The following is a 23,052-nucleotide window of genomic DNA, read 5'->3' on the forward strand; positions in this document are numbered from 1 at the left end:
GAGGAGTCTCAGGGCTTCCCTGGCTTGCCCCAGCCCTGTCTTCCATGTGCTCCTGGGGACATCTAGGCTCAGAGACGGCAGGAGACCTGATGAGGTCACAGAAGGCAGAGCTGAGATCAGACTCCAGGGGGCCCTGACCGCTGCTCCGGTGTGCTGTGTGTGAGTGCAGGTAGGGGTCTGTCCCCACTCCACTGCCTGCTATCTCCTCCCCTGAGGGTGCCCTCTGCCCTGGCCACAACCTTCCACCAGAGAACCCCTCTTTGTGGTCACCCATGTCCTTCTCTGCTTCCGTGCCCCCATCCATTGCATCAGCCTCAGAATATCTTGGGTATGACCCTCCCCTCTCCTCCCGCGCTCACTGCCTGCCCTAAGCACGTCACCTCCCCTGTATTGGAGCGAGAGCCCCCAGTGGGACTCCAGCTTCCATGGCTCCCAACAGCAGCAGCAGCCAGAGGGTCCTTGAACCCCAAAGTTGCAGACCTTCTCCCTGTTCAACCCCACCCCCTCAGTGGCTCCCAACCCCCTTGGAGGAGATGCCAGAACTGACTCTGATCTTAGGGCCCTCCACAGCCTCCCACCTCTCACCGTGTCCCCCTGCCATCCTCCCAGCTCACCCCCAGGCAGTCCCTGCTCCGAGGCTTTGCACTTGTGGTTCCCCCTTATCACAACCTCTGCCCCAGTTCCCTGCCTGGCTTTCCCCTGTACCTCCTCTAGGCCCCCACTCCATGTCATCTTCTTCGTGAGGCCTTTTCTGACCTCCCACCCAAAATAACCTACTGCAGCCCCACCGTGCCTCCCCCCTCCCTTCTTTCTCCCTCACCATTGGACAGATGGTTCATTCTATTGTCATTCATTTCTATCTCCTTGGTCTGCCCCAGACCCCGATGAGTGCCCACCATGCTGGAGGCATCAACCCATGTCTGCTGAATAAATCAATGAATGAATGAATGAACAAATGAATACAAGCAGGCTGGGCCAGTCTGAGCCTGCCCAGATGTGTGGCTGTTATTGCTGTGATCAAATGAATTATCCCCTCACTCATCTGAGTCCTGTCCTGCTGGCTCCCAAGGACTTGATATGAGAAAAACTCGCACACATGGTCAAAACCTGCGGATGGAGGGTCTGAGGATGAGCCAGGAGCCCAGAGGGAGGTGCCCAAGGGAGGCTGTGGTGTGTCTGTGCTGGAAGAGGTAAGGGGCTGCAACTGGGCTCCGAAGCCAAGGCCCAGTCTTCACTTCCCCTAGTGACATGTGCAGGTGTCTCCAGATTATTACAGAGGGGGACGGCGGGTCCTTAGTGTAAGTAGGACTGTGCTGGTGGGGGCTACCTGCCCATACAGGTGAGGCTACACATAAATGCCCTGTCCAACCTCACTGGGAAATGGGTGCTGCCAGGGAGGCAGGCCCAGCACGCATCCCACTCGGCTCTGTGCTGCTCACCTGTGGGATCACTCAAGAGCAGCCACCACTCAAGAACAGGTCCCTGAAGGCTGGGGCTCTGCCAGGTGGCCTGGGGCTGGGTGAGTTGGGTCAGGCGAGTGGGCTCCCAGGAAGGGAGGGCAGGGCACAGCTTCAGGCAGGCAGGCAGACCCCCGTACTCACTGAGACTCCCTGGAGCCAGGCTTCTGGGCTCCATTGTGATGTAGTCAAGGGTTCCCTGGAAGCCGTGACCCCCCCCCCCTGCTCAGTCACGGAGTTCCATCTGGGGTTCGGGTGGGGGAGGGCACCAGGGCTTTCTGTTGAGTGGGGGCCCTTGGAGGGCCTTTGGCTCTGCCTCCCAGCCTTCTCTTTCCTGGATTCTGTTTCTATCTCTTGGCCCTTCAGTCCAAAGGGGCTGCAGTGGCTGCTGGAAAGAAAGGTTGGATCCTCCTACCCGTCCAACCCTGCATGCCACCCAGCCTGCGCACCTTTCCAAATCTGACTCTTGCCTGAGATGGGACCAGGGACCACATTGGTCCCTATCTGTGGGTTTCCTTTGGTGGTACCAGGGCACAAGGTGGAGGGGCCCTGCTCTTCATGATGGGGGACTCTCAGGAAGGGTCCCTGCCCAGGGACACCCATGTTTGGCCAGCCTGGGGACTTGCTTAGGGATCTCTTGCAGCTCTGACCCTAACCCCAAGGGGCAGGGGCCTGGTGGCTGATACGGGGAGCCAGAAGAGGGGCTTCTGGGTGTGGAAGACATGGTCCAGTGATTCCAGGTGAGAATCAGGCCAGGAAGGCATCCCAGCCCTGATGGTGGGGGATGGGTGGGCCAGGTAGAAAGGGGTGAGGTCCCTAGGCCAAGCAGGCTCCCCATCAGAGTTCAGCACTTCTGTCTTCAAGCTGGCCTGGTTATAGCCCGGTTCTGTTGCAGAATCCCATGGGACCAGTTTCCCCACCCGGGCCCCTGTGGCCCTGTGAGGGCCTCTGGGAGGGGTGGTCACAGAGAGTGGGGGCCCTATGGTAAACAAGCTTCCGAAGCAGCTTTCTCACCAGAAAATCCCTCCCCAACCTCTGCCCCCCAGGTCCTATTGGAAACTTCCAGTCCATGCTCAGATGACCCCTTGAGCTGGGCTACACCCGCCCTCCTGCTGCAGCCCAGGTCTGGGGCCTCGCAGTCCCAGGACGGCTCTGCTCGCCTCTTGGCTGTCTCCCACCTGGGGCAGGCCAAGGGCCTTCTGGTTCCAGTCTGTCACTTGGTTTGCCTCTGACGGTAGTTAGCAATCTCTCTGGAGTTTTCACTGTGTCTGTTCTTGCAAAGCCACGCCTGCAGAGGCTCCCAGGACCCCTGAGCCCTGGGGCCAGGCCTGCGTGTGTTCCTTACCTGGCGCCACAGTCAGTCCCCATGCGTGGCACATCAGTCCAGTCAGAGCTGTCCCCACCCCTTGCTGAAGCTGCCTGGGCACCGGGACCCACTGATCATCTGTGTACTGGGACTCAGCCCCACCCTCCCACCTCCACTCCAGAGACAGAAGAAACAAGCCACACTTGGGGCAGCTCCATTGCTAGGTTTTCCCCAGCTGGAGTTCCCTTAGCAAAACCTAGAAACTAAGAGTGAGCAGGAGGCTGGGGCCTGGCCTGGCCTCCCAATCAGCTGCAGTGCTAAGGCTCACAGATCTGGGTGCAAGACATGACCAAACCAAGCTCGGTTCTCAAGCCCCTGCCAGCCAAGAGGGGCCCCAGAAAGAGCCACCAAAGCTACAGACACCAGCCCTACCCAGGGTCCTTAGACATACAAACTGCCCACTGCTGGGACCAGGACCTTCTCCTAGGGCAGGCCCCCGAGGCCAGGGGAGAGCTGAGCCCCTGCCTTCCTCTCTGTTTATCAGGCAGTAGATGTGGGTGTGAGGGTCTGGGGCCCAGCTCCAGCCCAAGGCTCCTAGGAGACAGCCCATGATGGGGGAAAAGAGAGAAGGGCCCCCTCCCCAATCAGTTCTGGGACCATGGGCTGGCTAAAGATCTGGCGCTGGCCCTTAGACCCCCAGACCTCTGCCCTTGTCTGCTGGGCCCATCTCTCCCCTGCTCCCTGGATCACTGCCTGGTGGTACTGCCGAGCCTCCACACTGCATCCATCTCAGGAATGCCCTGCAGGCCTGTGCTTTGGGCCTCAGCCTGATGGGAACTGGAGCTTTCTCCATGAATCTGCCTGGCCACACTCCAGGAGAGGTGCAAGCCACCTCCTTAGAGACACAGGCAGGCTGGAAGAGGGTGAATAGCATTTCCAAGGCATGCAGGGAGCTGGGACCAGGGTTCCGACCTCCAGGAGCCCCACCCAGGACTCCCTCCTGGTCAGCTGCCACCAAAGGCAGACCATGACTGTCCTTGAAAGGAGGGAAGGAATGGGACAGGGAGGTCTGGCCCCCGCCCAGGTCTCCATCATGCCTGGGTTGGCTTGGCCATGGGTCAGCTGTGAGCCTTACCTCTCTGAGCCTCAGCCCACCCACCTACAAAAAGGCGTTTTCATGGGACTGTCACAGAGGCAAGGAGAGAACCAAGGCAATGTCAGCAAATACCTGGAAGGGCACGAGGGGCACCTACAAAGGAGCTTGTCACCTGGAATGAGCTGAGGGCCGTAGGCGACTATACTCACCACTGTCATTAATGCATCAGCCTTTTTGAGAGGCCAGGGTCATTTGTCTTTTAACTTTGCAGTTACTACCGCTATGGTTCCCAGAGTTATTTTTACTTGAGTTACTTAATAGACAACTTCATAGCTATGCTAGCAATTCTTTATATTAGATTTCTCTATTCAAGTGACTGATGTGGTTTTTGTCTCCTGAAAGGATCTTGACCAATACAAACATTGGTACTAGCAGTGGTCCCAGCCAATAGAACCTCAAAGATGGGGTTGGGAGATTGGCCTGGTTGTGTCCTTGGACTTGAGTGCAGGGCTGAGCTCCTTCAGCTGTGGCAGTCATACTGGCTGCAAGGACAGTGGGGTGCAAGGATTCCCCTGAGTGCACTGGACTCAGGTCTTTACACTCGCAGCTTAAGTCACAGCCAGAGAATCAGAGGACACCTGTGGTCATCCCCTAGAAACCCCTTATTTCTCATATCCACAGCGCTCATATTGCTAAGAGGTCCCTGGGTGATGCAAATAGAGCCCTAGTGGTGCAACAGTAAAGTGCTCAGCTGCTAATCGAAAAGTTGACCGTTAGAACCTACCCAGTGGCTCCAAGGGAGAAGGACCCGGCGATCTGCTCCCGTAAGGATTATATCCTGGGAAACCTTGTGGGGCAGTTCTACTCTGTAGCACACGGGGTTGCCATGAGTTGGAATCGACTCAACGACAATGGTTTGGTTTTTTGATATTGCCAAAAGTCAAACACAACATTTAATTCTGAGAGTTGTGTGATACGGTGGAAGTTGCATTCATAGCGTCATCAAGTCTCTTACGAGAAAGCTAGGGTGTTGATTGGGAAGGAATGGGACCCTGACACTTGGAGTGCGCATATCTGGCTGGACTCAGATGCAGTTGAGAATCTTGAACCCCCAGGTCATCTGAGCCTCCGTTTCCAGTGGAAGCAGCTGTTCTTGGTGTCTGAGAAGACTTGCCTTCCTCTGTTTGAAAACCTTACAATCACCTCACCTGGGCCAGGTGCTCATTCTGTTCAGCCACCCCGACCACCCTGGCTGCTTGTAGATCCATAACTAGGGTCAGGTCGCAGCATTCCCCAGGGGGCAACTACAAGGTCTGACCCAGGAGGAAACAGCTCGTTCACCCACAGAATAGCAAGCTTTTGTTCACTCTCAGGCAGAAACCTGGGGATTACATATGAGAACGGGGATTACATATGAGAACCGAGTGTTAGACCAAGGAAGATGGAGTGTAACACTGGGTTGAGTTGGATTTATTGATGTGGGCACATGTTAACTTATGCTGCTGGAAGTGACTGTAACAGTTTACTTGGTTGAATGGAATCTGGACTGAGTGGTGGCCTACGATTAATCGGGTTGAAGTGCTAAAAACCAACCAACCAACAGACAAACAATTGCCATCGAGTCAATTCTGACTCATGGCATCCCCATGTGTTTCAGAGTAGAGCTGTACTCCATTGGGTTTTCAAGGCTGTGACCTTTTGGAAGCAGATTGCCAGGCCTTTCTTCCGAGGTGCCTCTGGGTGGGCTTGAACTGCCAATCTTTCCGTTAGTAGCCCAGTGTTTAACTATTTGCTCCATCTAGGGATTCCTGGTTGAAATGCTAGTCCTGGTATAATCTAGAGGAAGAAATCCAAAGGTTTAGGTGGCTAGAACAGTTGGAGTGAATTTATCGTCTTCAGCCGGTACACTTCTGTTACATCCGGTAAGAGGGAACACGTGATTTATTTTCTACTTAGCCCTATTACTGTGACAGACTATATGAATACATTTTCTAATTTTGAACTATCTTTGCTTTCCTGTATAAATCACTCATGATGTATTATTCTTTTAATGTGCTGTTGGATTTCAGTTTGTTGGTGTTTTGTTTAAGATTTTAGAACTGATAAATGTAAATGAAATTGGCTTGTGGTTTTCTTTCGGTTGAGGCGCGTAGAAGTGCTTGCTTGAAAAAGAACCTGGAAGCCTTTCTTCTTTTTCTTGACTACAAAAGAGTTTAAAGCAATTTAGAACTGACTGTTTTTAAAGACTTGTATATTTTCCCTTGAAATGGGAACTGGGCCTGCTTTGGGGGTTATTCTTTGAGAACCTCTACTCTTTCTGTGGTAATTATTCTGTAAGGTTTTATATCTATTATGGAGTCAGCTTAGTTAAATAACATTTTTCTAGGAAATAATCCCTTTTATTTAGGCCTCCATGATTCTTTTAATTATCTCAGTATCTGTTATTTTGTCCTGGTAATTGAAAAATTTTTGTATCTCTCTGATTTTTCTATTTTTCTCCTTTAAATTAGCTATTGGCTCATCTATTTTATTTTCTTATTTTTTGTTGTTGAGAATCTACATAGCAGAGCACGCATAATTCAACAGCTTCTACATGTACAATTCAGAGACATTGATTACCTACTTGGAGCTGTGCAACCATTCTCCCCCTCCTTTTCTGAGTTGTTCCTCCCGCACTAACATAAATTCACTGTCCCCTAAGGTTCCTATCTAATCCTTCGAGTTGCTGTTGTCAGTTTGATCCCATATAGACAGGTCTTAAAAGAGCATAATGCTCAAGGCAGACATTCTTTTTATTATTATTATTTTTTACTGTGCTTTAAGTGAAAGTTTACAATTCAAGTTAATTTCTCATACAAAAACTTATACACACATTGTTATGTGACCCTAGTCGCTCTCCCCCTAATGTGACAACACATTTCTCCTCTCCACCCTGTATTTCCTGTGTCCATTCAACCAGCTCCTGTCTCCCTCTGCCTTCTCATCTTGCCTCTGAACAGGAGCTGCCCACTTAGTCTCATGTGTCTGCTTGAGCTAAGAAGAACACTCTTCACCAGTATCATTTTATGTCCTATAGTCCAGTCTAATCTTTGTCTGAAGAGTTGGCTTTGGGAATGGTTTTAGTTTGGGGCTAACAGAGAGTCTGGGGGTCATGTCTTCTGGGGTCTCTCCAGTCTCAGTCAGACCATTAAGTCTGGTCTTTTTATTAGAATTTGAGTTCTGCACCCAACTTTTCTCTCACTCCATCAGGGACTATATGTTGTATTCCCTGTTAGGGCAGTCATTGGTGGTAGCTGGGCACCATCTAGTTCTTCTGGTCTCAGGCTGATGGAGTCTTTGGTTTATGTGGCCCTTTCTGTCTCTTGGGCTTGTATTTTCCTTGTGTCTTTGGTGTTCTTCATTCTCCTTTGCTCCAGGTGGGTTGGGACCAATTGGCGCATCTTAGATGGCCACCGGCTAGCTTTTAAGAACCCAGATGCCATTCACCAAAGTGGAATGCAGAACGCTTTCTTAATAAACTTTGTTATGCCGATTGACCTAGATATCCCATGAAACCATGGTCCCCAGACCCCTGCCCCTGCTACTCTGTCCCTTGAAGTGTTTGGTTGTATTCAGGAAACTTCTTAGCTTTTGGCTTAGTACAGTTGTGCTGACTTCCCCTGTATTGTGTGTTGTCCTCCCCTTTACCTGAAATAATTCTTGTCTACTATCTAGTTAGTGAATACCTCTCCCACCCTCCCCACCCTTCATGGCAAAGAATATTTTCTTCCCTGTTTAAACCCTTTCTTGAGTAGTGGTCTCATACAATATTTGTCCTTTTGCCACTGACTAATTTCACTCAGCATAATGCCGTCCAGATTCATCCATGTTATGAGATGTTTCACGGATTCATCATTATTCTTTATCATTGTGTAGTATTCCATCGTGTGAATGAACCATAATTTGTTTATCCATTCATCCATCAGTGGGCACCTAGGTTGCTTCCATCTTTTTGCTATTGTACACAGTGCTGCAGTGAACATGGGTGTGCATATATCTGTTTGTGTAAAGGCTCTTATTTCTCTAGGATACACTCCAAGGAGTAGGATTGCTGGATCATAAGGTGCTTCTATTTCTAGCTTTTTAAGGAATGTCAAGGCAGACATTCTTTACTGGCTAAACTGTTGTTTGGGTTTTAGAAGCCTACGAGGAATATTTTTGGTCATCTAATTTTAAACGGTCATATTTTGGATTTATTTATTAGTTGTGCAATTTTTCTCTTCCTAATTTATTGATTTTTGCTTTTATTCCTGTCTTCTGCCTTCCTTTTGCTTATTTTATTTTTTCTTCTTCTTTTTTTTTATTTTGGTAAATTTATAGATAACAAAACATTTGCCATTTCAGTAACCTTCACATGTACATTTCAGTGACATTAAATATATTCATCGTGTTGTTCAACCAGCACCATGAACAGTTCCCGGATTTTCCATCACCCTGAACAGAAGCTCAGTGTCCCCTAAACATTGTGTTTGCCTTTCCTCCTATTTTCCTAACTTCTTAAATTGAACATGCACTCCACTCCGTTCGTATTCTTATTGCTTAGTAGTAATATACGTATTTGAAGCCCTAAATTTCCTATGAGACACTGCTGCAGCTGTGCCCCATAGGTACTGCCATGTGCTATTTTTATTCTTTTTGTTTTCTCCATATTCTGCAATTCCAGATTTGATTTCCTCTCAGACCCAATTGTTGTTTCACACAAAGTTTTTCTAACTTCCAGGTAGTAAGGAAATGTAAAATATTAATTTGCAGCTTTATTGTCTTGAGGTCAGATAATGTTATCTATACCATCATGGTGATGACTTACCAGAAGCAAAAAATGCATGTTTGTCAGTTTGTTGTACTGTGGGGGGTTGCATGTTGCTGTGATGCCGGAAGCTATGCCACCAGTATTCAGATACCAGCAGGGTCACCCATGGAAGACAGGTTTCAGCTGAGCTTCCAGACTAAGACAGATTAAAAAGAAGGACCTGGCAGTGTACTTCTGAAAAGCATCAGCTGGTGAAAACCTTATGAATAGCAGCGGAACATTGTCTGATATAGTGCTGGAAGATGAGCCCCCCAGGTGGGAAGGCACTCAAAAGATGACTGGGGAAGAGCTGCCTCCTCAAAGTAGTGTCGACCTTAATGACGTGGATGGAGCAAAGCTTTCAGAACCTTCATTTGCTGATGTGGCATGACTCAAAACAGCTGCAAACATTCGTTAATAATTGGAACCTGGAATGTATGAAGCATGAATCTAGGAAAATAAGAAATCATCAAAAATGAAATGAAACACATAAACATCGATATCCTAGGCATTAGTGAGCTGTAGTGGGCTGGTATTGGCCATTTTGAATTGGACAATCACATAGTCTACTATGCCGGGAATGACAACTTGAAGAGGAGTGGTGTTGCACTCATTGTCAAAAAGAACATTTCAAGATCTATACTGTAGTGCAACACTGTCAGTGATAGGATAATACCTATATGCCTACAAGGAAGACGAGTTAATATGACTGTTATTCAAATTTACACACCAACTACTAAGGCTAAAGATGATGAATCAAGATTTTTTAACAGCTTCTGCAGTCTGAAATTGATCAAACATGCAATCAGGATGCGTTAATAATTACTGGTGATTGGCATGCAAAAGTTGGAAACAAAGAGGAAGGATCAGTAGTTGGAAAATATGGCCTTGGTGATAAAAACAATGCTGGAGATTGAATGATAGAATTTTACAAGACCAATGACTTCTTCATTGCAAATACCTTTTTTCACTTAAAAAAATGGCAGCTATACACATGGACCTTGCCAGATGGAATACACAGGAATCAAACTGACTATATCTGTGGAAAGAAACGATGGAAAAGCTCAATATCATCAGTCAGAACAAGGCCAAGGACCGACTGTGGAACAGACCATCAATTGCTCATATGCAAGTTCAAGTTCAAACTGAAGAAAATCAGAGCACGTCCACGAGAGCGAAAGCACGATCTTGAGTATATCCTACCTGAATTTAGGGACCATCTCAAGAATAGATTTGATGTGTTGAACACTAATGAACAAAGACCAGACGAGTTGTGGAATGACATCAAGGACATCATACATGAAGAAAGTAAGAGGTCATTGAAAAGTCAGGAAAGAAAGAAAAGACCAAGATGGATGTCAGAAGAGACTCTGAAACTTGCTCTCGAACATTAAGCAGCTAAAGCGAAAGGAAGAAATGATGAAGTAAGAGAACTGAACAGAAGATTTCAAAGGGTGGCTCGAGAAGACAAAGTAAAGTATTATAATGACATGTGCTAAGAGCTGGAGATAGAAGACGAAAAGGGAAGGACACACTTGGCGTTTCTGAAGCTGAAAGAACTGAAGAAAAAATCCAAGCCTTGAGTTGCAATAGTGAAGGATTCCATGGGGAAAATATTAAACGACACAGGAAGCATCAAAAGAAGATGGAAGGAATACACAGAGTCATTATACCAAAAAGAATTAGTCGACATTCAAGCATTTCAAGAGGTAGCATATGGTCAGGAACTGATGGTACTGAAGGAAGAAGTCCAAGCTGCACTGAAGACACTGGTGAAAAACAAGGCTCCAGGAATTGATGGAATACCAATTGAGATGTTTCAACAAACAGGTGCAGCGCTGGAAGCGCTCACTCATCTATGCCAAGAAATTTGGAAGACAGCTACCTGGCCAACCGACTGGAAGAGATCCATATTTATGCCTATTCCTAAGAAAGGTGATCTAGCCAAATGCGGAAATTCTCGAACAATATCATTAATATCACATGCAAGCAAAATTTTGCTGAAGATCATTCAAAAGCGGCTGCAGCACTATATTGACAGGGAACTGCCAGAAATTCAGGCTGGGTTCAGAAGAGGACGTGGAACCAAGGATATCATTGCTGATGTCAGATGGATCCTGGCTGAAAGCAGAGAATAGCAGAAGGGTGTTTTATCTGTGTTTTATTGACTATGCAAAGACATTCTACTGTGTGGACCGTAACAAATTATGGATAACACTGTGAAGAATGGGAATTCCAGAACACTTATTTGTGCTCATGAGGAACCTCTACATAGATCAAGAGGCACTTGTTTGGACAGAATGAGGGGATACTTCGTGGGTCAAAGCCAGGAAAGGTATGCGTCAGGGTTGTATCCTTTCACCATACCTATTCCATCTGAGCAAATAATCTGAGAAGCTGGACTATATGAAGAAGAACGGGGCATCAGGATTGGAGGAAGATTCGTTAACAAACTGTGTTATGCAGATGACGCAACCTTGCTTGCTGAAAGTGAAGAGGAGTTGAAGCACTTACTGATGAAGACCAAATACCACAGCCTTCAGTATGGATTACACCTCATAAAGAAAACAAAAATCCTGACAACTGGACCAATAAGCCACATCATGATAAACGGAGAAAAGATTGAAGTTGTCAAGGATTTCATTTTACTTGCATCCACAATCAACAGCCAGGGAGACAGCAGTCAAGAAATCAAAAGACAGTTTGCTTTGGACAAATCTGCTGCAAAGACCTCTTTGAAGTGTTGAAAAGCAAAGATGTCACCTTGAAGACTAAGGTGCGCCTGACCCAAGCCATGGTATTTTCAATTGCATCATTTGCTTGTGAAAGCTGGACAATGAATAAGGAAGACCAAAGAAGAGTTGACGCCTTCGAATCGTGGTGTTGGCAAAGAATATTGAATATATCATGGACTGCCAAAAGAATGAACAAATCTGTCATGGAAGAAGTACAACCAGAATGCTCCTTAGAAGCAAGGATGGCGAGACCGTGTCTTACATACCTTGGACATGTTGTCAGGAGGGATCAGTCCCTGGAAAAGGAAATCATGCTTGGTAAAGTGCATGGTCAGCAGAAAAGAGGTAGACCCTCAATGAGATGGATTGACACAGTGGCTACGATAACGGGCTCAAGCATAACAATGATTGTGAGGATGGCACAGGACCGGGCGGTGTTTCATTCTGTGGTACACAGGGTCGCTATGAGTTGGAACCAGCTCCACAGTGCATAACAAGAAGTTCTGGTGTCTTCTCGGTAACCCTGTCTCTGGTGATTTTTGTGAGAAGTAGGCTCAGCCTGTCCTCTGGGACACAGAGCTTGATTTTCAAGCATTAGATCCACCGTATCACACCGGATCCCTTTGAGAGCCTGCTTGCTTTTGTCTACTTGCTCTGCCACCAAGAGAGGGATGGATTAGCATCGGCCACCTCTCAGGGGCATCTGGAGGACGGAGTGTGGGTGTGGGAAGTTTCTCTCCTGATGCAAGTCGAGATGGATGGGGAGGACGCTGGGACAGAGCAGAACAAAGTCCCTGGAGCCGGGGAGGACGTGTCCTCTCTGTAGGGGAAAAGCCCTCTTGGGTGTGTTCTGTTGAGGAGCATACCCATCTGAGAAAGGACTGTGTGTGTTGCAAATCTTGGGAAAGTAGGGCCTGCTTGAAGCTTCCAAATGGGAAGGCAGGGAGGAGGAAGCAAGATGAAGCCCCCTGTTGGATCCCCTTCCCCACTCTCTGGGATCCCCACCTCCCCTGATTCTCACAGTGGAGTCACCAACCCCCGGCCCAGTCCCTGCATGGCCAGAGTCCAGCAGGTCCCAGGTGGTGCCAGGTGGGATGAAGAGAGCATGGAGGGCAGAAGGCTCCCCCACTAGGGTGGGAGATGGGGAGGGGGCGGGGCCTGAGGAGAGAGGGGCTGCCAGTACCCTCCAGCCACTTCACCTACTACCTGGGGACAGGCAGGAATGGGAGCCACTGGGTCACCACACTGTGAAGGGTGTGGGATAAGACTATGGCCCACCTCCCTGTCCCATGTTCTGAGGAGCTGGGTGGGAGGAGGGGTGGGTGGGTGTCTTAGTTTCCTAGAGCTGCCATAACAAAATACCACAAAGTGGGTGGCTCTAAAGAACAGAAATTTATTTTATCTGAGTTCTGGAGGCTAGGAGTCTGAATTCAGGGCATCAGTCATGTTGATTCCTTCTGGGGACTTTGAGAGAGAAACTGCTCCATAGGTCTCCCCTAGTTTCTGGTGGCTGCTGGCAATGTTGGCATTCCTTTGCTGATTATAGGTGCATCTTCCTCCATCGTCACATGGCATCTGCCTTCCCCACCATCTATGACTCTGTTTCTGTGTCTGTCCTTCTCTTTTATAAGATGCCACTCAGAAGGGTTTAGGATTTTTTTTATAGGGTCTATCAGTTGGAATCAATTCAATGGCAGCAGGTTTGGTTTTGGAGCCCTGGTGATGCAGTGGTTAAGAGCTCAGGCTGCTAACCAAAAGGTTGGCAGTTCAAATCCAACAGCTGCTCCTTGGAAATCCTATGGGGCAGTTCTACTCTGTCCTGTAGGATTGCTAGGAGTAGGGATCAACTCAAGGGCGATGCATTTGGCTTTTTTTTGGTCTACTCTGGTATGACCTCATTTAACTTAACATCTTCAAAGACCTATTTTCACACAAGATCACATTCACAGGGGTTAGGACTCCAACATATATTTTGGGGGGACACAATTCAACCCACAACAGAAGGTCAGGAGAGGCCAATCTCAGCAAGGGTTTCACACCACAGAAGGATGGGGCAGAGGGAGAGGAAACAGCGACAGAAGGAGAGAAACGAAAATGAGATAAGGAGGCCCAGGGCTGCTCCTCTTCCCAAGAGGGCCCAGCTTTAGGGGTGAGGTTCCTTCCCACTGCAGCAAGGAACATGGAAGAGGGAGTGCGAAAAGGTGGTTCTAAACAACAGTGACCACCACGTGATCACTTGTAGACATGAGGACTGTGTTTGTTATGAGTATTTCTTCTTTATTTTGTTACGTGTGTGTGTATAGCAAATATCTGTGTTCTTGCCTCTCATCCCATTACTTATCCTAAAACATAAGATGTATTTACTTTGCATCTTCTGGAAAAGGGGTGAGTGCACTTTTAGTTGTACGAAGGATGGTTGTATCACGTTAGGTGGAAGTGTGACTTTGTTACTGTCTTTATGTGGAGATTAAGTATGGTTTAAGGAGATGTGTATGGGTGCCAGGTGGACAAATGGCGGACTGTGATGGTGAATTTTATGTGCCAACCTGGCTAGGCTACGATTCTCAGTTGTCTGGTCACACTAGTTCCTGGTATGGAGTAGGTACATGTGATTCAATCAGCTGGCTTTAAGTAAATCACATGACCCTCCATAATGTGGGTGGGCCTCATCCAATCAGCTGGAGGTCTGAAGAGCAAAATGGGAGTTTTCCTAGAGAGTACTTTGCATCCAGACTACAAACAGACATCTTGCCAGAATGCCTATGAATTTTGGGATGTAAGACTACAGGATTCTCCAGCATGTTGTCTGACCTACAGATTTTGGACTTCCCAGTCCCCACAATCATGTGAGCCAATTCCTTAAAATCTCTATGTATCTTACTGGTTCCGTTTCTCCTGAGAACCCTAAGACATTTTGGTCTGAGCCCCTCAGGATGGCCTGCCACGTCTTGTACTTCCAGGGCCAAAAGGAAGGAACCTGCTTGTCTAGTTCCCACTGCCCCATCTGGTTCGGGGTGGTATGATCAGGGACTGGACATCTGAGGAAAACGACAGGGTGGCCTGTGGAGGAGTCAGTGGAGCCGGCAGCCTGAGGATGCCTCCCTGCGGACTCTTGCCTTCAGCCTCTTCAGGCCACAGTGCTCAGGATCCACGAGCAGGCCCTTCTCGACTGCTGTCCAGGCCTCTGCATGGCGCTGGGCCTCCAGGCAGCGCTGCCCGTGGTGCTGGAACACTTGGGCGGTGGGGCCCTGGCCTGGCCTCTCCCTCAGGCTGCTCACAGCCAGGGTGGGCGCCAGCTCCAGGGCCCGGGCGAAGGCCCCTGCAGCCTGAGCCTCATCCCCCAGGCTCAGCAGCAGACGGCCTCGGGAGCAGAAGTCCTCCGCCTGCATCGGAGGGTCGCCACCCCCTGCTCCCTCCTGGAGCACACGATCCAGGTCCCTGAGTGCACGGTCAAACTCCTGTAGCTCGGCCAGGCAGGCGGCCCGCATGCGCAGGTGCTGGGCACTGTCTCTGCCTGCTAGGACAGCCAGTGAGCAAAAGCCCAGCGCCTGCCCTGGGAGCCCCGCCTCCAGAAGGGTGCTGGCTTCCTGGGCAGCGGCCTGCACAGAAAGCAATGGGAGGGTCAGCCTGAGAACCACTGGGCCCTCACCCACCCGAGCCTTACTGTGCTGCCAGCCAGTCTCTGCTGTTCGCTGGAGTGGCCTCGTGTGCAAAGGGGATGCCAGCTTCCTCCAGAGGGGGTGGTGGTAGGAGTGGGGGCAGAAGCCCACCGTCCTGCAACCCCACCCACCCTGGCAGGTCTCCAGCTTGCCAGGCACATCTCCTTGGCCTCCTCCTTGACTGTCCCTCCCTCTTGGCCTCCAATCTGTCCCCTCAATTCCACCTCCTCCTCACTAGTCCTTTCCTCTCTAGCACCCCCTACCTCTGACCTGGCTTCTTGGTTCTGACCAGTGAATGCTGTCTACCATAGCCTTCTCTCTCTGGGAACTGCAGGACAAGATCCTGGCCTCCCCTGCCAGTAGCCCCTCTGTCTCTTCCTTTTCTGAGCTGGGGCAGAAGCTCACACTCAAAACGTGCCAAACCCCCTCACCTCCTCTTTTCTGATCCTGGCTCTTCACAGAGTCAGCTATGAATAGAAACACCCCAACCACCCTGTGGGTCAATCAGCTTGCCTCCTGGGGCTCCTCCTCTCCTCAGGAACCTACAGTGACTCCCACTGCCTGAATAACGAGGCACAGTCAAGACCCTGACTTTCTCAATGTCCTTGTCCCACTCTTTTCTATTGCAGCCAGGATCTACAACGCTCCCAGCCTCACACCATACGCAGTACAACACCTCCCTGGAACATTCCAAATCTGCCCCCATTCCTAGGGTGGCCTGGATTCCAGCTCCCCCCTCCCTTGCTGTGTGATCATAGTGACTGAACCTCTCTGCCCAAGCTGCCTCGTCTGTGAAATGGGGCTTCTGACTGTCGACCTCAGGGTGGTTGTGGAGCTAGAGTGGGCTGGGCATGCAGAGCCAGGCAAAGAGTAGGATTCGGACACCCATAGCAGAACGTGAACGGACTCAACTTTGTGCTCCACTTTTTATGCCCCTCGGCTGAATGGCTAGTCTGCACCTCCCCAACATTTGTTGAGATGGTGCCCCCCACCTGTGCCCCTTCCCCTGGGCAGGGACAGGCCTGGGCTTTTTCCCACAGCCTGGCCACCGTCCATGGTTGATCTGGAATGCTGATTCCTTTAATGTGTCATTCGGTTGGGCCTCCCACCCCTCTGCAAAAAAGTCCTGTAACTTTAGGAACGGCTCGGTTAATGCCGTCTCTGATTTCCTAAGATGCTGGGGGTGTTCAGCCACAGAGCTGGTACCTTCTTGGTCTCTTTTACCCAACTAAGGTTTATGGATCATGGCTAGGCCATCTTCTGTGCAGGTCCCTTGAGACCAGCCAGGCCATGTATCCCCCAGGGCTCTTCTACTTCCTGGAGGAGAGGACTGTGCAGCCACAGTGGGGCAAACGCAGAGCAGGAAGCAGGTTCCGACCCCTTTTGGTTCACTTTCAGGTCAGCCTGCATTGCCTGGCAACGGCCCAGCAACCAGCCTCCAGGTGGCCCCCAACTTGAGCAGCGCCCCTCCTCCTAGCTCAGAGACCCCATCCCAGCCAGGCCTCTGCCCCAAGCTCGGAGACCCCCATCCCACCCTCTCCTCCGAGCTTGGCGATCCCATCCCAGCCCTGTTCTCTGAGTTCAGAGACCCCTGGCCAGATCCTCTTTCAAGCTCAGAGACCCCCATTCACCCCTCCTCTGGGGTCAGCCCAGTTGTGCTGGGCCCTCCTCTGAGCTCCAGGTCCTGATAACACTGTCTTGTGCCTTTGTTCCCTTGCTCTAGGGTGGCAGCTATTTCCTCTGCATTACCGACTTGTTCTACTTTTGCTCTTTCAGCCCCTGACACTTCTTCAGCCAACTTCTCTATTAAACTAAAAACCAAAAAACCAAACCTGTTGCCATTGAGTGGCAGAACTGCCCCATGGGGTTTCCAATGAGTGGCTGGTGGATTTGAACTGCCGACCTTTTGGTTAGCAGCCAAGCTCTTAATCAATGCACTACCTGGGTTCCCTCTATTAAAGTACTTCTGTTTTCCTAACTGGAGCCTAACTGATACAATCCACCAGAGAGATGAAGAAAGACTAAAACCAAAACCCACTGCTGCTGAGTCATTTCCGACTCATAGCTACCCTATAAGACAGAGGAGAACTGCCCCATAGGGTTTCCAAGGAGTCCCTGGTGGATATGAACTGCCAACTTTTTGGTTAGCACCTTATGGTTATCAGCCACAGCTCTTAATCACTATACCACCAGGGTTTCCAACGAAAGACTAAGGAGGTGAAATACTTACCCCAGGCCACATGGGGGTTTCATTCTGCGTCCCTCTGACTCCAAAGCCTGCCTATGGTCTTGGCCTCCTCCCCCTCCACCTGGTGGTCCCTTCATTCCCTTTTCTCCTCTTAAGCTTAAATTCAGCCAGTGCAGGGTAAGCCATTCTGCAGTTTCTCCTGGCCAGGCCCCTCCACTGCCTCTCCTACAGATGGTGAGGCTCCTGGCTGGGCTCCTGCGTCTAGCCAGTGGGGGGTTATTTGGTGCCAGGGATAAAGTGGTCAGACTAGCAGCCAGGACACCCTCCTCACTCCCCCCTCCCCTTCTCGCACTTACTTTTCTGTCAAATCGACGTCCATTCGGGCTTGGCCAGAACCTCACCTTCTCCCACCTCAAACCACCCCTCCCCCACCCCACCCCACTCCAGCTGCATAGCTTGGTTCCGTTTCTTCAACACACGGAGCTCTTTCCTGCCTCAAGGTCTCTGCTCTTGCCATTCCACTGGCCTGGCCTTTGGCCAGCTCCTGGTGGCCTCGCTGTTTCTCTTCATAGTCTCCCCTCCAGCATCACCTCACTACCCCCCTGCCCTGTTTTAGGGTCTTCCCTTCACCGATTATTCTCTGAAATGGCCATCCTCACTCACTGTCTGTCTCCCCTACTGAGATGCGAGCGCCATGAGGGCCTGTGGCCCCGCTGCTCATGGCTCCGTCCCTAGCGCTGGCACAGTGCCCACACCTGGCAGGAGGTGCTCAATCAGTTCTTTTCAAATAAACAATTAGATGAAAAGTTAGCTAGTCAAAGAGGCAGCAATTCCAGCCCAACGTCTCTTCAAGGCCCAGCTCTCAGCTAGTCACCTGGAGAACCACTGCCTCCTACCGGCGCTTCCTACCACTGACCACTCTTCCCTGGGAAGGGACACTGCCTCTGCTGACCTGACTTGGAGGTTGGGGTGGGCTTCCTGCGAGGTGAGGTGCTTCTGCCTGGCTCAGCCCAGATCCTTCCTTCTCCTCCACCCCAAGTCGCTTGTGGTTTGTATGCCCCATGCAAAGAAGGCAATAGGTTGCTGGGGGTTGTCGTGGCTTAAGATGGAGACCTGGGTACCTCCTATTCATACCTCCATCCCACTCCATCCCACCCCAAAATCAAAGTTCTTTTTCTAGCAAGGGAATCTGGCTAAAATGAACAGTAGGAAATGGTGTAAGACCTAAAATTAAGGCCCAATGTTGTGTGTGCCTTGACATCTGGTAAAATCAGAAGGGCCTCATATGTTCTAACCACCAGTTCCCCTCCCCCTCTGCTCTGCAGATGAAGTCTTCTAGCCAAACCACCCTTCTTATCACGGGGCTGGTCATTTCTGCTTATGCCTGAGTAGCGGGCTTCGGTTCCCGGGCAGCCTGTCGAATTATTGAAACAAGCCAATCACATTCTCCTATGGGAATCAGGGGGCACCACACCCTCTTGTTACTACAAAGCCTGCCTCCACAGTCCCTGGTTGTGCACCCCGTGTGGCCCTGCATGGTGTTCGGTGTCCTCCTCCCCCAGGCTGTGAGTATACGTGACTAATAAACTGCTGTTGATCTCATCTCTCCAGGGCCGGGTGTCATGTGTTCAGCATTCCCAGAACCCTAAGAGCACGACTTGCTCCCTCACCAGCAGGGTGAAGAGGAGGCAATGAAAACGTGCCTGGGATGCTGGAAGGGACCGGGGTGGGGCTCCATGGGTTGCTGCTACACACCTGGGTGAGGCTCTGCCTTTCTGAGGGCTCCAGAAGATGCAGTAGGAAGCCGAGATCCCTGGGGTCCTTCTCCACCAGGCCCTGCAGGTCCTGCACCGCGGCCAGCATGTCTCCTTTCTTGACCCAGAGCAGGCCGAGCCGGGCCCGGGCTGCCTCTGACGGTGGAGCAGAGGTCAGGGTTTTTTGCAGGTGGGTGCCAGCCTCCTCGAAGCTGCCTGTCAGGGGTTCAGAAGTACAGTCAACGGGCTCCGTCAGGGCAGGGGATCCAAGAGAGGTGGGATCTACTGGCTGGTCTCTGGGAAGCCTGCCATAGCCTTTCTTGCTCTCTAGTGGCTCGGGGGAGTGGGCAGCCCGACAGAGGTTCTCTGGGAGGCAGGAGCTGGACAGAGTCACATCATAAATAACCCATGTCGGTCACATGGCCTTGACTCATCACCCACCCCCACCTGGAGGCTGTTTTGCTAAACTCCCTGATCCCCTGGGCCATGCGGCACTGCTCTGAGACCCTCACTGTGGTCACCTTGGTAGGGGGGTTGCCTGGAGGAAAGCTGGGCCTGCTGGAGCAGAACAGCAGAGCAAGGGAGGCCACAGCCCCAGGGTAAACCCTGAAGTTCTAGCTGTCGGCCCTTCACAAGGCTGGAGGTCATGGGGATGAGGACAGGTTAGAAAGCACAGGCTATAAGATATTCTTCCCTTCAAAATGACAAAGAGATCCAGTCAGTTCTCCTGATTCTTGGATTCTATGTTGGCAAATTCGCCTACCCCATAAAATTTGTCACTTCGAAGGCAATAGTCGTGGCACTTTTGAAGTCATTCATGGACTTTCGTGTGTGCAGAGTGATAAAAGCCTTGAGTTGTCCGATTTGCATGTTCCCAGCTGATGTTGCACAAGGCTGACTTGGTGTTTGCGAATTTGGTGCTCAGGCCACTTCATAGAACATAATTACTATACTTCGAATAGGAGTCCCCGGGGAGTGCAAATGGTTAGCATGCTTGACTGCTAACTGAAAGGTTGGAGGTTCAAGTCCGCCCAGATCACCTCAGAAGAAAGGCCTGGTGATCTACTTCTGAGAAATCTACTTCTGAAAACTGCAGGGAGCTCAGTTCTACCCTGACACACATGGGGTCACCATGATCGGAACTGACTTGAAGGCAAGTGGTGGTACTGAGAGTAACAAGAATTGACTATATTTTCCACATCATCAGGTGGCATGGATTTTTGCAGGCAGATCTAAGGCAACCCCACCTAGAACAGGGCCTGGCATCCCATGGACACTCAATCAATATCTATTGAATAAATGCTGAATTAATGCAGCCCAGGACAGATGCCTGCGTTTCCATCCTGGGCCAACACTTACCTATGGCCATAAGAACATCTGTGAGGAGGATGTGCCCGCCTGGCTGCTGGGCATCAAGTTTGACCAGTGCCTCCCCCGCGGCAAGGAGGCTCTGGGTGTCCTCATCACTGAGGGGTGCCCCAGTGTCCAGTGGCTGGCTCAAGAGAGCCCGGCAGTGGACGTACAGGCCCTGGGTGATCAGGACTTGGGCTTCTGGCTTCAGTGAGCGAATTTCAGGGACCACGGTGCCTGGGTCCAGCTTCAGAGCAGAGATGATGTCGTTCACGGCCTCCTGTAAGGGGAAGGGGCAAGGTGGGTGGGAGAAGTCTTCTGCCTGGGGACACCCATGGGGAGGGGAGCAGCGTTGGGAGGGCTGACTCCTCCATTTTGGCTTTCCCTCTGTGCCCTCAGGTCTCATGTTCTGCTCCTTGAAGTCCTTGACGGCTGGGCTGCCAGCTCCTGCCCCATCCTTCCCTTACCCCATGGGCTGCAGCCACTGTACCCTCCACCCTGCTTCTGGTCTGGGCATTTGAGGGGACCCAGCTTATTGGCCTCTACCCCTGGAAGTAACCCAGAGATGCTTTCCTGAGCTTACACCCTGCATCCTGCTTGTCAGACCTTTCCAATTTCAGTCTGTCTATGCTGCTGCAGTCTGCACCCCCTCTCTGGGCAGCATGTTCCCTCTGCTTGCATCTGGCTCCTCCCCCACCCCCTGTCCTATGCCTGTCCCTCCCAGTGGGGCATCTGGTCCACCTCACAGTTGGTGCTTCAGAAGCTCCACAGGTATTGTCAAGTGCTCCTCCCTGTGCCTGGGGCATTGGGGACTACTGGAGGGGGCAGAAAGCACAGGTCCTGTCCTCCCACTACCCGAGGTGCACCAAAGTGAGGGTGCATGGAACATCAGGTGAACAGACAAGGCAGAACATGGGGAAGCTGGTGGCAAGTGTATTAGGGTTTTGCAATGGGAGAGGTCACTCTGGAAAGGAAGAAGGATCACGTTGATGGAGAACCTACTAAGGTGGAGAAGATGGACTTTAGCTGGCAGCTGGAGGGCAGTGAGGACCTGGACAGGAGTGACAGGGATTGAGTAGGCAGTTTGAGGGAGACAAGGGAGAAGAAGTTTCCAGAGACCCTGGAAGCACAGGTGATCACGCCAGAGTGTGGTTCCCTTTTAGGAGAGTCCTGATGGCTAAGGTAAGTGGTTTCCATCTGTCCCTGCAGGTGGTGGGGAGCCATTGGAGCCCTCTTCAAGTCTATCCTCCTACTATTTTTTTTGGGGGGGGGCCTTTTGTTCCTCCATTCCTATCTTCTTTTGGGCTAATTGAGTATTTTCAGTATTTCATTTTAACTCTTCTATTGGCCTTAAGGTATGCCTCTTTATATTATGTTTTGACACCTGCTCTACTGAATACAATATGTGTCTTTATTGCAGTCTACGTAGAGTCAGGAGTTCCTGGTTAAGTGCTTGACTACCAATCAAAAGGTTGGTGGTTTGAACCCACACAGAGGCTCCTTGGAAGAAAGGTTTGGCAATCTGTTTCTGAAAGGTCACAGCCTTGAAAACCCTACGGACCACAGTTCTACTCTGCAACACATGAGGTTGCCATGACTCAAGGCAACTGGTTTGGTTTTTGAAAGTGGCATTAATATAGTACCAAGTCATGTAAAATGTAAGAGCCATACAACAGTAAATTTTAATTATCCTCTGTCCTTTGTGCTATTGTTGTCATATATTAAGCAATAAATCTCATAGTATGACAATATTACTTTTGCTTTAAATAGTTCTGTTCAAAGAAATTAAGAGAAGTAAAGATTCTTTTTTCTTTATTTAACATGCTCTTCATTTCTTCTAATGGAGTCTTCCCTTCTGGTGTCATTTCTCTTCAATCTCATGAACTTCCTTTAGCATTTCTTTTAGTGCAGGTCTGTTGGTATGAATTCTTTCAGCTTTCGTTTATCTGAGAATATCTTTAATTTTATGCTCATTTTTGAAAGATTTTTTTAAACTTGATATACAATTCCAGGTTGATGTTTCTATCTTTTAGCACTTTAAAAATAACATTTTATGTCTTCTGGACACCACTGTTTCTGATGACTAGTCAGTCATCATTCATATTGTTGCTCTACTGTATGCAATGTGTCTCCCCTTCCACCCCCCGAATCCCTGCTGTTTTTAAGATGCTCTCTTTTTATCTTTTGTTTTCAGTAATTTGACCAACTTGTGCCTAGGTGTGGTTCTTTTTGGGTTTGCTGAACTTTTTGGGTTTCCTGAACTATACATACATATATATATATATATATATATATATATATATATATATATATATATATATATATATATATATATATATATATATCCCATCTCTTCTTCTCTCCCTCTTGGACCCCAATTACATATGTGCTAGTGTAAAATGACACTAGTATAATAATAGCATCAGAACCTGTCTGACTTCAGGAGGAATAATGTGAATCAAGACCTTACCAACCCTGATTCCTATGAGACGGAGGTCAGACATACCTCACTCTCCAACGTTTTAACCGATCTGATAGCAGCCGTCCTTCCCATGGCACTCTTTACTTCTCTTCTGGTTTGATAATCCATTGCAATGGCCACAAAGAACTCACAGACCATACTTACAGTAAAGTGGTTTATTATGGACCAGGCTACAACACAAGACCAGGAAGCATGTA

At 49.7% G+C, this 23,052-nt stretch overlaps 1 protein-coding gene across 3 annotated transcripts in view; it reads right to left on the reverse strand.

The window, feature by feature from the left end:
- Positions 1 to 12,828: 12,828 nt before the first annotated feature.
- The window catches only part of TTC34 (tetratricopeptide repeat domain 34), a 34,641-nt gene continuing 24,417 nt past the window's right edge, over positions 12,829 to 23,052 (reverse strand). For all 3 annotated transcript variants that reach the window (XM_049877670.1, XM_049877672.1, XM_049877671.1), the window contains 3 exons: positions 20,383 to 20,653; positions 19,025 to 19,239; positions 12,829 to 15,021 (listed from right to left, as the gene is read on the reverse strand). In XM_049877670.1, the coding sequence (XP_049733627.1) occupies positions 14,494 to 15,021; positions 19,025 to 19,239; positions 20,383 to 20,653 (1,014 nt within the window). In that variant the 3' untranslated portion in view covers positions 12,829 to 14,493. The remainder of the gene's footprint in view (positions 15,022 to 19,024; positions 19,240 to 20,382; positions 20,654 to 23,052) is intronic.

Source organism: Elephas maximus, chromosome 3, assembly GCF_024166365.1.
Source record: "Elephas maximus indicus isolate mEleMax1 chromosome 3, mEleMax1 primary haplotype, whole genome shotgun sequence".
Taxonomy (NCBI): domain Eukaryota; kingdom Metazoa; phylum Chordata; class Mammalia; order Proboscidea; family Elephantidae; genus Elephas; species Elephas maximus.